This window comes from Abrus precatorius, unplaced genomic scaffold, assembly GCF_003935025.1.
Source record: "Abrus precatorius isolate BTA unplaced genomic scaffold, Abrus_2018 Scaffold8, whole genome shotgun sequence".
Classification (NCBI taxonomy): Eukaryota; Viridiplantae; Streptophyta; class Magnoliopsida; order Fabales; family Fabaceae; genus Abrus; species Abrus precatorius.
In genome coordinates, this window is record NW_020874428.1 from 27,120,149 (window position 1) to 27,133,661 (window position 13,513).

General features: G+C 33.1%; 2 protein-coding genes across 2 annotated transcripts; one reads left to right on the plus strand and one right to left on the minus strand.

The window, feature by feature from the left end:
* Positions 1-1,045: 1,045 nt before the first annotated feature.
* LOC113848308 (pectinesterase QRT1-like) lies at positions 1,046-2,649 on the plus strand. The gene is made up of 5 exons (XM_027477768.1): positions 1,046-1,338; positions 1,602-1,797; positions 1,887-2,090; positions 2,176-2,408; positions 2,502-2,649. The coding sequence occupies exons 1-5, from the start codon at positions 1,046-1,048 to the stop codon at positions 2,647-2,649; spliced, it is 1,074 nt and encodes a 357-aa protein (XP_027333569.1).
* A 923-nt stretch (positions 2,650-3,572) lies between these two features.
* Positions 3,573-7,891, minus strand: LOC113847460 (mitochondrial import inner membrane translocase subunit TIM50). Its single transcript, XM_027476589.1, has 10 exons — positions 7,626-7,891; positions 7,305-7,393; positions 7,063-7,099; positions 6,397-6,458; positions 6,167-6,280; positions 5,750-5,854; positions 5,565-5,663; positions 5,103-5,262; positions 4,872-4,974; positions 3,573-4,013 (listed from the first exon to the last, which is right to left on the minus strand). The coding sequence occupies exons 1-10, from the start codon at positions 7,822-7,824 to the stop codon at positions 3,968-3,970; spliced, it is 1,014 nt and encodes a 337-aa protein (XP_027332390.1). The 5' UTR covers positions 7,825-7,891; the 3' UTR covers positions 3,573-3,967.
* Between the last annotated feature and the right edge of the window lie 5,622 nt (positions 7,892-13,513).

Genomic DNA, 13,513 nt, shown 5'->3' on the forward strand with positions numbered 1-13,513 from the left:
TTCCAATAAATCTATTACTCAGACAGAAATATTTATAATATTCATTATGTTGATATAATAATTACACTTGCATTTTACTAATATATCACTATCCTCACAAGAGATTAAAAGGGACCAACATCATTCTCATAATTATAATATATCAACTGATTTCTCAACATAAAAGACTTGAATATTCACATATGTAGTAGTAGCTGAACCATAACTTAAAAAATCTAGCTCACTGTGCGTCTAATATGGAACGAAAATCAATCATTCAACATTGTTCCAAAATCCCAATAGCTATACCTATGTTGCAACAAAAAAAAATATTAAAAAGAAACAAAAAGAGATGGTATCATCATATTATACATATTAGTGGTTTATCATTTATAAAGGAAAGAAAAAAACAGAACATTTGAAAGCCATTGAGAAAGATCCAACGTCCAAGATCAGTTTCACCAAAACAAAGAAACAACCAACACAATAGTAGGGGGCAGTTGCACCCAATGTCCACACCCCATGATGCTACAACAGCTCTTCTTGTTGCCAAGTTCATCTTTTCTATACTACCACGCTACCAATAACCGTCTCTTCTATAAATACGATCAAGTTTAAAAACATAAACCCACTTGGTTACCCTACACTCTTTCTACTTTTTAAAAAGTAGCTTCACTAATCATTGAGCCAAAGTCTCTTTATGTTCTTTTTATTAAACTCAAAAGCAAACCCATGTTTATTTTCAATTCCTTACTTGAATTGTGATTTGTGAAAGTGTGACTCTTTATATTTCGTTTCATTATTATTATAACAACATGCAAGCTTTACCAGGATTGGAACAGACGTATTACTTTAACGCTCGCTTATTTATTGCAATCAGCTAATCCACGCTTCAACTCTAGAAAACGTTACACCACTGTTTCATGAATAGCACAAGCTTTTTGTTCTCATTGGAGTTTCTAGTTCTCACCTTGGTACTATAATAACAGATCAACAGTTTTAACACACCCAAACACCTTCATGCTGAATATCTTATTCCTTGAGTGGCCAAACAATGATGATGATGATGGGGTTGTCTTCTAGAGTTGTGTTCTTGTTTGTTTTGGTTTTCCTGATGTGGGTTCAGGTGGATTTAGCAGAAGGTAGCAATGGCCATGGTGTTGTCAGGGATTACATTAGTTGGGAAGATCTGCAGGTGGATGAACAAAGGTTGACCTTGAAGTCAAATAACGAGGTTCGAGTTATCATTGTTGACCAGAATGGCAAGGGGCATTCGAAAACTGTTCAAGGAGCAGTGGATTTGGTTCCAGATAATAACAGAAAAAGGGTGAAAATTTACATCTATCCAGGAATTTACAGGTTAGTATAATTGCATGTTTCACCATTTGAGTTTATCTTTTACTTTCACCACCACTGTGTCATTATTCAGTTCTAATCAAAAGCAGTTGTTTTCATTCTTTGCCTTAATTAATATTTGTTTTGAAAGATACATTGTGTATTTTAGGTAAGGCAGCAGGTCTTTTTGATCTAATAGTTACATTACATTTATTTTTCTTACTTTTTTATCACGAAAAACTTGAGTTCTGTTTTTCTTACCCTTAGTTTATTTGCAATTTATGCAGAGAAAAAGTGTTTGTGCCTGTCACCAAGCCTTATGTATCATTTATAGGTAAAAGAAATCGAACAGAAAGTGCTGTTATTACTTGGAACAGTAAGTCATCTGATAAAGGTCCAAATGGTCAAGCATTGGGCACCTATGATTCAGCAACTGTGGCAGTGGACTCAAATTATTTCTGTGCAACTGAGGTCACTTTTGAGGTAAGGACACAACTCTTGCTACCCAAACACAAGACGGGTAACCAAGTGCATTTTGGACTTTGTCAAATGTTAATCTTTGTTGGTTGCAGAACACGGTGGTCGCAGCTCCTGGTGGGAAAGGGATGCAAGCAGTGGCATTGAGGGTAAACAGTGAAAGAGCCGTGTTCTACCGAGTGAGGATTAAGGGAACACAGGACACTCTTTTGGACAACGAAGGAAAACATTACTTCTTGAAGTGTCGCATACAAGGAAAAGTTGACTTTATCTGTGGCAATGCAAAATCACTTTTTGAGGTAAAATGATGAGCCTTTTCTATGTTACTAAAATAAACTCGCGACCAAGTCAATTTAATTCTGACTTTTGAGAAATATGGAACAGAAGTGTCGTCTTCAATCAATAGCTGAGAACTATGGAGCAATAGCAGCACATCACAGAGATAAACCAGATGATTCAGGTTTTTCTTTTGTGGGGTGCAGCATTAGAGGAACCGGCAGTGTGTACCTTGGCAGAGCATGGGGGAAGTACTCAAGAATTATATACTCCAATTGTAATATGGATGGTATTATTAATCCTGAAGGATGGTCAGAATTTAATCATCCAGAAAGAAGGAAGTATGATATTGTCTGTTCTGAATTTGGCATTATTATTCCATTATTGAATTCATAGTGGATTATGTCTAAAAGCATATATGCTATCAATTTCAGGACTGCAGTGTTTGGTGAGTATCAATGCAAGGGAAGAGGAGCAGATAGAAGACACCGGGTGCCTTGGTCAAAATCATTCAGTTATCAAGAAGCAAGGCCTTTCCTGGACAAGAGCTTCATAGATGGAGACCAGTGGCTTAGACTGTAGCATTAGGCTGCATTAATTATACCAAATATTATTATTCATTAATTATCTCCTTGTTAATTATGTTACTTGTTACCCAAATGATGAATTTTCATGCTTACTTTTCATCTTTTAAGTGATGCTTGGGATAACTGATAGGTGACTATTCCAGGGTCCCAAATGCTTAACTGTATCATAATCATAAATCATAATGAATCTTGACGTGCTCTTATTCTTGTTCATCCCCCTACTGGAACCAACACTTGCAAGGAAAGCATTATCACTGGCATATTATTTAGTTACCATACTATGCTTCGATTGAATGCGAGAACAACGAATAGACGAGAAGAAAAAAAAAACCTATAAACATGCCTCGTATGCTATGAAAATAAGAAAAAATAAAATGAGACTGAATAATGAAAGAACCTATAAACAATTATGCAAAACGGTGAGCGTAACAAGATGCATATATATTTTTGCATTATCAAATTCAATTAAATTAAAAAGTAGCAATTAATCATTTACAATCTCAACTCCCTCGTCCCAGTCCTCATCCTATTCTAACTCCCACCCCCACGACTTCCCTCCTGTCTAACTTCCCACCATCTTCATTTATGTCTACTATGAAACAAATCTAATATCCAACAACAGACGCACGCACAGCCCTTCAAACTACACATCAATGAAGGCAAATAAAGAAATCAAAAGGCAATCAGCTTCCTGACGTATAACTATCCGCATATTCTAAACATTCTAGCGGACTGAAAAGTTCAACAATTGACTTCTAAAAACTGTATATACAGTCATTCCACGAATCTGCAGTTTTACAGTCATTGTCAGAAGTCCCAATCGTAATACTAAATAACTTGTAAGTCATTATTTATGCATTGGATGTTCAAAATCAACATAGGCTATAACTAGATCAAGCTTCAGAACAGGATGTTCAGACAAAACGGGCTATTTGTGATTAAGTAAAATCTTTTATTTTGTCCGTTGTAAAATATGTGTGATGGTCAAATTCATCCTCTCAAGGTTAAATAACCTGGCAAGAAACATCTGGCAAATAGAATTCTTCTATCAGGTGAAAAAGAACTTCATCCCCCGAAATTAATAAGTGCTTTCCAGCAACAGAATTACAATAGCCAAAAGAACAAATGGTTCAAGACAAAAGTTGCAAGACTTGCGTAAAACAAAATCTACATTTTCTATATTTGATGTAATCACTCATCAACTTGCAATGACTTCAAAATCTTTGGTGAACTAATGAATCAACTGGCAATGGAACTGACAATCTTAGCCTCGATGAAGAACATTTATTATACGTTTCATTGCTATTCTTGGATCAATTTCTCCAAAAGCGACCACGATGCTTTTGTTCTTGCATTTTCCTGCATCATTTGGAAAAGTATCAATAATATATACACAAAATAAAACTTCAACCACCAACATGAAATCAACGTAAATAATATGCTAGACTAGATTAATGAACACTAATTTCATCAAATTTTATGGGGGAAAAACGTAAACTACCCCAACAAATATAATAAACTTCACATCTCATGCTTAACAGAAATATTTTCAAGCTCACAAACAGACTAAGGGCTTATTTGGAAGAACTTATGGGAAACTTATAATAACTCTCACAAGCTCTTGTCAACTTATTTCAATAAGATTTTTAAATAGCTTATCAAAATAAATACTCTTCAGCTTATTCCAGTAAGTTTCCTGATCAAACTGAAGAGTTTATCAAACACAAATCCTTATATCAAATAGTTGAAACTAGGGGTTAGGGTGGTGGGGGGTTCAGAATGCAAAAGAGAAATGCAACAGCGGCATAACATATGCATATATTCTCATACTGTCCCTTGTACCACACCAACAAATAGGAAAGATACATCCTCAAAGTTGATGTGAAAAAAAAAATGGATTTAAAATGCAATTTCACTAGACAATATAAGGGGGTGCATTTGGTCTGTTTTTGGCTTTGATTTTAGTTCATATTTTCAATGATAATGACGAAAATATTACCATATTTTCATTGTTTCTTTTTTCAAAGTTTTGTCGAGTAAACACCCCCTTAAGGACATGTTTAGCTTGTGTTTTGTTATTGATTTTTTTTTTTTTGTTTCACTATAACTAATTACAAGAATGCTTTCATATTTTCATTTGGTTTCATATTTTCAAAATTTTGTGAAGGAAATAATGAAAATATTTTATTCTTCAAGATTTAGAAAATATTAAACAACCTCTGATGCTCTTTAGAACGCCTGATGAATTCAGTTGGAATATCACATCCTTGGTAAGAGGATAGCACTGGTCTTATATCAGGTGGACTACTGCGGGCAACAACTGCACATAGATAATGGAGGTGATCAATTTTTACAAGCATAAAAAGTCTCAACAATAACTTCAAACATGAATTCATTTATAGAGGAATGAATTCATCCTTCAACATAAATTAAGGAATGAATGCTTACACTCAAGAAATGGTATGAAATCCAAAAGAGCTGTGTCATCTATATCATGCTGCTGCCATGGCTTAATAGGAACACAGTTCTCAGGTTGTTTGCAACTTTCCAAAGCATGGCCACTCAAATAGAGGACTTTTGCTGGATTTCTATTTAGTTTAGAAAGGTCCTGCCAAGCAATGGTGAAAAAAGGGAAGAATGTCCCATTATAACTTTATAAGAATATCCAAAACACCACTGCATTTGTGGCATACCATAATAAAATGACAGGAATTGAGCAAAGGACATGATGCAATATGTCTGTTATTAATATTGTTCAGGTGTAAGAAAAATTACTTTTCACCATTATAATATAGATAACCATTCCAAGGCATTTGTTCTTTTATTATTTCACAGGTGGTTCTACTCTTTCCACAAAAACTCACATATAATTTGAGAGGGAACAATACAAGAATATAAGCTCACACATACTCTGAAGTGTTTCCCATCTTGATACTTTGTAGCTGTCCTCGATAGCCTGTATCTAATGCAATGTTTGGTATCCAGCCTATCTAAAACAGGGTCTACAAACTACACAAATCAACAAAAGCAAGAACATAAGAATACTCATAATAACAAGCATCCATTCAGAATATAGAGAAGAAAATTCATATTACCATCTGTTGTTCATCTGTATACACCACTATTTCATAGAACTGAGCTAAATGTTCCAAGAAGGCATCAACTCCAGGTCTTTTAAAAGTCTGCCAGCCTGTATCTCTCTTTACATACCATATAAAAATAATATTTAAAATTATAGTCATACATCTACAATATGTAAGGAGCACTAGCAAGTAGCAAAGCAATAAGAGGCCCAACACATTTGTTGTGTGACAAAAAGTGTATAAAGGAAGGAAGAATGCCAACAAAACACCCTTCAATATTGGTTGAAATTCATATGGGTTCCTCTCCCTAATTAGAGAGTCTTACTATTTGTTAAGTGTGTCCCACAAAAAATTTCAACCAACAATAATGAGTATCTTCAAAAGAGTGCGGTTAACAAAAGAAAAGTGTAATTGCAGTTGAAGTCTTACCGTCCAAATATAGTGGATCAATGTCTCGTTAAGATCTAAAACCAGTGTAAACACATGTTGCTCCTGAGGAAGCAAATCAGGAAGGAGCTTGTCTGTGTATGGTTCAGTATAACTCTAAAAGAAAGCAGGAAGAGATCATCATTAAAAATTTAAAACAAACACCAAAAAAAAAATTAGTAAAAAAAGACATGTCAAAATCAAAATCAGCGAATAAAAAAGCATGTGCATACCCTAACTTGTTCTTCAATTAGCCTTCTTGCATCCAAATAAAGTTCTACTGCTTTAGCAGGCACTGAGAAATCACATGCAAAAGAATCAGCATTTTGTTACTAATAAAGGCACACAGATGTATACCCCAAAAAGATGCATACAATGTTAATTTATCTGCACCATGTCACAACAACACAAGAAGTGTTTTCCACTGGCCACTTGCTTTCCCTAGCACCCCCCCAACCCTCCTAAGAAGGTGGCAAGAACCATGCTCATATCCCACATTCTCATCCATTTGCATTTTTTTCTGCAGCAAAAGTGTGTGGATAATATAATGACTATAATTGAACAGATCCTATGGTATATCAGAAAATGAACATTAATGATTATAGTAATTGTTAATGTTGCCCCTAACACTCGTGCAAACAGTATTCCAGTTGATGAATAAAATTAAAAAGTTCACCCTTATCCATAAGCAAATGCGCTTCACAAACCACAAGAGAAATACAGAACCATCCAAATGACTAAGTTAGCTCATCCATTCCCATTCATGTAACAGCAACAGCCCAAGAGATTAACAGACACATCAATAAACGAGAGCACAAGTTATTTATGTAAAGTGTAAAGAACATAACAAAACTACTATAGGAAACTTCACGTACAGAATAAACCTCAGGGGAACTCACCCGTCATTGCAGTTGAGTATAGCAAGCCTTGAAATTTCTGCACAAAATATGGACTAGAACATGTCACCCTACTAATGTTATGGCCAATTAATATTAATATATTAAAATGAAGGAAAAGTGATAATTTATTATATCAAAACCAGGCAGAGTCCAAAACTAAGTAACAATAAGGTGTCCAACAAGGGCAGTGGCTCCATAGAAAACTGAATGTTAAAAAAGCTAGAGAAGTAATCAGAACTCACGTCAAGGGCAGTGGCTCCATCACCAACAGTGTACTTGGCGGAATCACGCAAAGACCTAGTCTTCTCATCTATTTCGTCCAAAGTGTAAGCTGCACATTGCATTCCAACAAAAACAAGAAAAATCTCTTCAACTAAACATCATTTCCAGATCAATACGATTCAAGAACAACCCTAACATATCAAATCAGAATACGGAACAAAGCACAGACGAACATAAGCTAATAAAGATACTTAACACTATTGATGAACCGTAATGATCCCTAAACGGCTACTCTGAAAATCGCAATGAAGGAGAAAACAGTAACAAGAGAGAAAACGAACCGTAAGAGGCGTAACCGGTAAAGACGGTGGCTCCGGTGAATGCACCGACGACGGCGTATTTGAGAAAGTTCCAGCGGCTTGGAGAGGCGGTGGAAGGAGGAGGAGGAGGAGAAGAAGCAGCAGCAGAACCCGCATTGGTGCAGAGGAATCGCTTGGATGCGAAGGAAATTGCTCGCGATCGAACAATTCCCAACGACATAGTCGTGTGCAATGAGTGTGAAATGAAGTGGTTCAAGTAGGGTTTTGCTCGCTTTTGCAATTTACAAAGCCATAGATCAACTATGCCCTGTTTGGGTGCTTCTTTTATTCCATTTTTCTTTTAATCTTTTTTTCCAGGCTGTGTTTGGCCTTCAGACCCGCTTCTTTGTTTGGATGACCCACCTTGTGCCCAAAAATATATAACATCTTAGATTCAGTTTATTTTAAAATTAAATTCTTTTTTTAAAAAAATGAATGAAAATAATAATATATTTATAATTAAACTAATACGAATCATATCATCACTTACAACACAAATAGTAATATATTGTTCAAAAGGTTGGCCCATTTTGTGATATTTCAAATTTTATAGTAAAAATTAAACAATATAAATTTAACTATATAAATTTAATGTCTCACTTTCTAGCATGATAAATATAACAATAATCAGTTCAATTAATAGGTAGTGAAATGTATGATCATATTTATAGTTCAATTTATTCAAATCTCTCACTAATCACTATAAATATATTGAATATAAAATAACATAATTAAATATATTAAAATCTCTAGTAAATCCATCTAGATACTTATTAAGCGATTTATTGTTACAAGGATTATTAAAATATTAAATTACCCAAATTTTTTAAATAAAATATATTTTCCTTCTTAAAGAAATGTCTAAGTTATACAGTTACCTATCAGTATATGTTACATTTAAGCTTGTCTTAATAATAACAAGTTTGTTAGAGGTGCACCAGTTACTAACTATAAAGAAACGTCTTAAGGCTGTTTTTTTTTTTTTCCTTTTTTTTAAAAAACTAATTTTGAATATCATAATTATAATTTTACACTTTAATAGATAAAAATAACATTTTTAACATTCGTAGTATATAATTTTTATTTCATCCTTTAAAATTTTAAAAGTGATGAAAGGTATTTAAAACTAGTTACGAATAATCCCAAGTCACAAAAAGAAAAAAAATGATTTTTAATAGTTTTATTTACTTTTAAAATAGACTACATTATAACACACATTAATTTTTCAAAGATAAAAGTACATTTATAACTATAATGAAAATAATAGTATCGTGGAACTATGAAAGTTAATTAGCACAAGTTAATTTAATTTTATCGGTACTTTTTATTTAAAATTTTAAATACTTTAAAAATTAGTATTTACGATTATCTTATTTAATTTGGAAAAAAGTTATAATTTTTGTGAAATAATTATCTTCGTTTTTTTACCTAATGTACCTTTAAACTTTGTTTAAAAATTCTTTTTAAAAAAATAAAAGGACTAATGTTATAATTATTCTTATTTAGAAGTTTTAAGATGGGAAGAAGATGATTTATAAAGCTTTTAAAACTTCTCTAATTCTATGATTTTAAGTTCTACAAATTAGAAAATCTTGTATTAATTTTTCTTCCTTTCTTTCTCTTCTATTATCTTTAAAACTTTTTTTTTCTCTTTTTTTTTAAAAACTCTTTAATTTTTTTTTCTTTCAACGTTTTAATGTATCTTAACCCTTTTCAAGATATAAAGAATAGTAAATAAGTTATGCCGAAAGCATGAGCAATCCTTGTCACAGTGAATAAGTTAACTTTCTATTAGATAATCCCAAAATTGAGTTTTAGGATCAACTTCACATAAAGTTTAGATAGGGAATCAATTGGCCCAAGCTTTACCATCCTCTTTTTAGAACTAAAAAAATGCAGTGCTTGTCTATTATTCCTTTCCTTTCTATAGTTTATGCAATTTGTTGTTCTTGTTGGGTGTGGTGGAGGCAAAAAGTGTAAATGATATTTTGGTGCATATCTTTAAACGCTGCTTCCATGACAATAATGAGTTGTTCCAAACAAGCTACTACTTAATTTTAATACACTCATGATGAGAAGATTAGGAGAAACGAAAAAAAAAAGAAATTCATATTTTTGTTATACAGTGATTATTATATGAAGTCTTTGATTGATAATAAAACCAACCACTATTAGCAATGTCATTTGGATTAATGCAATAATCAAACACAGCATAGTTTTTGCAACTCAAAAGCACTCACTCAACAACACGTGAGCATTGAAACTTTAATTTTTAAGACAAAACTTAAGCGTTGTATTATAAGTATTTTTTATGTTATTCTTTAAATTTTACATATATAATAGCACCAAAAACATATATAACATTACACATTTATTTTATCTCAATTTTTAATTTTATTATGAGATTAAGGTAAAATCTAATTAGTATCCCTACTAAAAAACTAAAAATGATTTTCAATAAAAACTTTTAGTCCTAGAATCATTGTGGGATAACTTTGAATGAATGCCACTTCACAAGTGAACCTCAAAATCTGAAATGGATGAATGAAGAAGAAAAAAATAGTCAATTTCTGCAACAAACAGTAGTTTGACAAGTGGCTACTTACCCTTCAAGTAGCTATCTTCATTTATGACAAAATCCCTGAAGAGCAGGTGAACCTTAGGACAGTGTAAAGTGCCATCTGCCTCACAATAATTTTGGCATCCATGGGCATTTCTGGAACCAAAATAATAATAGGATCACCCCACCATTCTATATAAGGAGACCTCTTGCATAATTCATACACCAACCACACCATTTCAGAACAACCTGTGTTACCAACCCTCCCTAGTGCTATTTCCTTTCTCCAATAGAGAGGACACTATGGATCAACATAAAATCCAAAATATAGCAACCTTGACTCACAACATAAAATCTCATTACTATCTAATTATGCTTACCCAATTGTTTGTTTCAGTTTCTGTGTGTTCCTTCATCTTTTCACCTTCTTCTTTGCTTGTTTTCTTCCATTACTTCAAATTCTATTTCTCCACATTCCCTTTTCAACTCTACACCCACAACATAGACAAAAACTGCATGTTTCTCCTTTGCAATGGTCTCCTCGTTTTTGTTGGTATAACTAGATCTCTCTCTGGGTCTAGTGGTGATGATAAACCTTCTAAGTATATTGAAGTTGGTTCACAAGCTCAGTTTCCAGATGTTGAGGCCAAAGAGCTAATGTTGGAGATAGAATCTGAAGAGAGAACTAGTGAACCTGATGAGCATAGCTTTGCAATAGAGCAAGTGATAGAAATAAAAACCTGTGCTGAAGAAGTAGTACAAGAAAACATTGAGAAGATAATTTTGGTAGATGAAGAACAAGGAAAAGAAAGTAGTCAGTTAGTTTTGGAAGAAGAGGAGGAGGAGCTAGATGAAGAAACTGAAGTGTTAGATGTAGCTGATGAAGAGGAAGATCAAGGGTCAGAAACTGATTACTTTCTGATTGAAGAGAACATAGAAGAAGAAGAAGAAGATGTAGAAGAAGAAAGTTGTGTGTTGAGCACAGAGGAGTTGAACAAAAAAATAGAAGAATTCATTAGAAAGATGAAGGAAGGTCTAAGAACTGAAGCTCAAAGGCAATTAGTCATTGTTTGACTTAGTGATAGCCCTGATCATGTTTCTTTTTTTTTTTTTTTTCATTTGGTCTTTTTTCTTGGGAGACCTATTTATTTGTTAGGTCTATCCTTTCATCTTTTCTTATTCCACTTCTCTTGTATCTTATGTATCAACTGAAATTTTGTAAACCATTTCTCTGCTTTTCTCCAATGATTGCAAACATCAAAGAGCAAGCTCGGCTCATGAATTTTGTAAACCATAATCCAAGCACATGATCACATTGTTAATGGTGTAAATCCACACATATGGCACAGTTTGAGGACACAATAAAAAGTATCCCCTTCCACTATAATCTATGCAATGCACTCTTAGGATTTCGTAACATGATGTTGTGCATCGGAATAGAAATAAATTTGGATTCTACTATAGTCTTAAATAATAGGATATGAATTATTAGGGAGGATGAGAAACAATTTATATTATGCAGAACTCACGAGATTGATCATAGAGTCCATTATCTATATTAAAAAATATAGTATGATCTCAGCAACAGAATATGGCCGTACTTTAACGTGCACGAGAGAAATTCAGACTAGATGTCTTAGTCTTTATTCTTTTATTAAATAAAACTTGGTAATCTGAATGTAAACAAACCAATGATTAAGAACCGAGATTCATAATTAAGAAGTGGGTCAGTACTATGTTTATATACATGTTCAATTAGTTGATGAAATTTGGGACCACAAATACAAACCATTTGTTTGGTTATGGGTACTTATATCATTGTCTGGCCAATAAGTGGAATCTTGAAGAAAACATGTTGAACTATGGTTGAAATTAAACATCTGTATGATTCTACCGTTTTCCAAATAATTGAAAAGGATTTGCGATCGTATTAGCCAGAGCAAATGGTAGGATCCAAATTTGATTGATACAGTTCATGAGCCTATCAGTGATTAGTTACTGATGGCTAAGAAAGATAACACACATTATTCCCATCAACTTGCAAAGTACAAGCATAGTACGATCTCGGACAAAATAACATTCTTTGGAGAGAAGCAATTATTCCTAAACATGTAAACACTTGGAAGATCTGATTTTTGGCATAGTATGTGAGTTGATTCTGATCATAAGTTAATGAGAAATAAAGTGCAAGTTTATTGAATAAATAAATATCTTTGTCTTTAAGTTGAGAGTCAATCATAACAACCAAATAAACTAGCTTTTTTATTTTCTCAATATTTTGAGATAATGACACTGATCTTCTCTGAGAGATTAATGATAGTTCATACCTAAACCCTAGTTAATTTGAAAATTTACTCAACTCCCTAGTCATTCTTACTTTATTATTTTTAAAGATACTATATATGTTGACATCCATTATCTTTAATGAATTATACATACATATCTTATTTTATGTGAAGACTGATTCCCGTGAAAAAATAACTCAAATTACAATTGAAGTAATAAGATTTAAAAAGGAACCGACATCTAATCGACTAAATAGATAAATAAAAAGATGAATAATAAGAATTCTCACTGCCCTTTTGTTATTCTTTTTTATTTCACTTCCATCAAACAGAATTTAGCTACTTCCTCCTCGGAATTCACTTTTGATGCATTAGAAAGATTGAAGTACGCACGGACAAGTCTCATACAGTGGCTAGGAGCAAAATAGAGTTAATGATTTGCACCCAACATAAACCGACCTTATGAAAGTGAAGTTTCAGAATATCAAATCTGAAGATGGCCCCAAGAATATATAAATAATTGACACACAGTTAAAGTTCAAAGAATTGATACAAAAAATTTGAGGGGCCGGAAAATTAGAAGTTCTCATACTTGGCAATGCTTCTTTATTCTTAAAACAAAAAACTTAGCTCACATCTCAAACCTATGTTGTCTCTCGAGATACCGTGTTTGCTTAAGGTTAATACGTAGCATTATACACCTTAAACAATTAGCCATGATAAACACTATGTTGTGAAATTTCTGAGTGGTAATTATAGCCAATTTTATAAAGTGGTAACATAATCAATCAATAAAGCTTTGCATGTAGTTCCTTTTCTTTGCAGCCACATGATTTTTCTACAGTTTCATTTTTCCATAACACGGGAAACAAAAATGAAAATTGATGTGACACACCTTCATACCCACATACAAAGTGTAATTTCACCCGAAAGTTTAACTCAGCACTAGCAATTTTTCAGGACCCTTCTCAAAGTCAAACCCATTAAACCATGTTACAGTTCCTTGATTTCCTACTGTCCATGCC

Bases quoted from the DNA above. Each gene is read 5' to 3' on its own strand.
- LOC113848308 (XM_027477768.1), top strand. From the start codon at position 1,046: ATGGGGTTGTCTTCTAGAGTTGTGTTCTTGTTTGTTTTGGTTTTCCTG. The intron at 1,339-1,601 runs GTTAGTATAATT...CAATTTATGCAG, and splicing joins ATCTATCCAGGAATTTACAG to AGAAAAAGTGTTTGTGCCTG. The intron at 1,798-1,886 runs GTAAGGACACAA...TGTTGGTTGCAG, and splicing joins CAACTGAGGTCACTTTTGAG to AACACGGTGGTCGCAGCTCC.
- LOC113847460 (XM_027476589.1), bottom strand. From the start codon at position 7,824: ATGTCGTTGGGAATTGTTCGATCGCGAGCAATTTCCTTCGCATCCAAG. The intron at 5,664-5,749 runs GTAATATGAATT...TGATTTGTGTAG, and splicing joins ATACAGATGAACAACAGATG to TTTGTAGACCCTGTTTTAGA. The intron at 4,975-5,102 runs GTAAGCATTCAT...ATCTATGTGCAG, and splicing joins TTTCATACCATTTCTTGAGT to TTGTTGCCCGCAGTAGTCCA.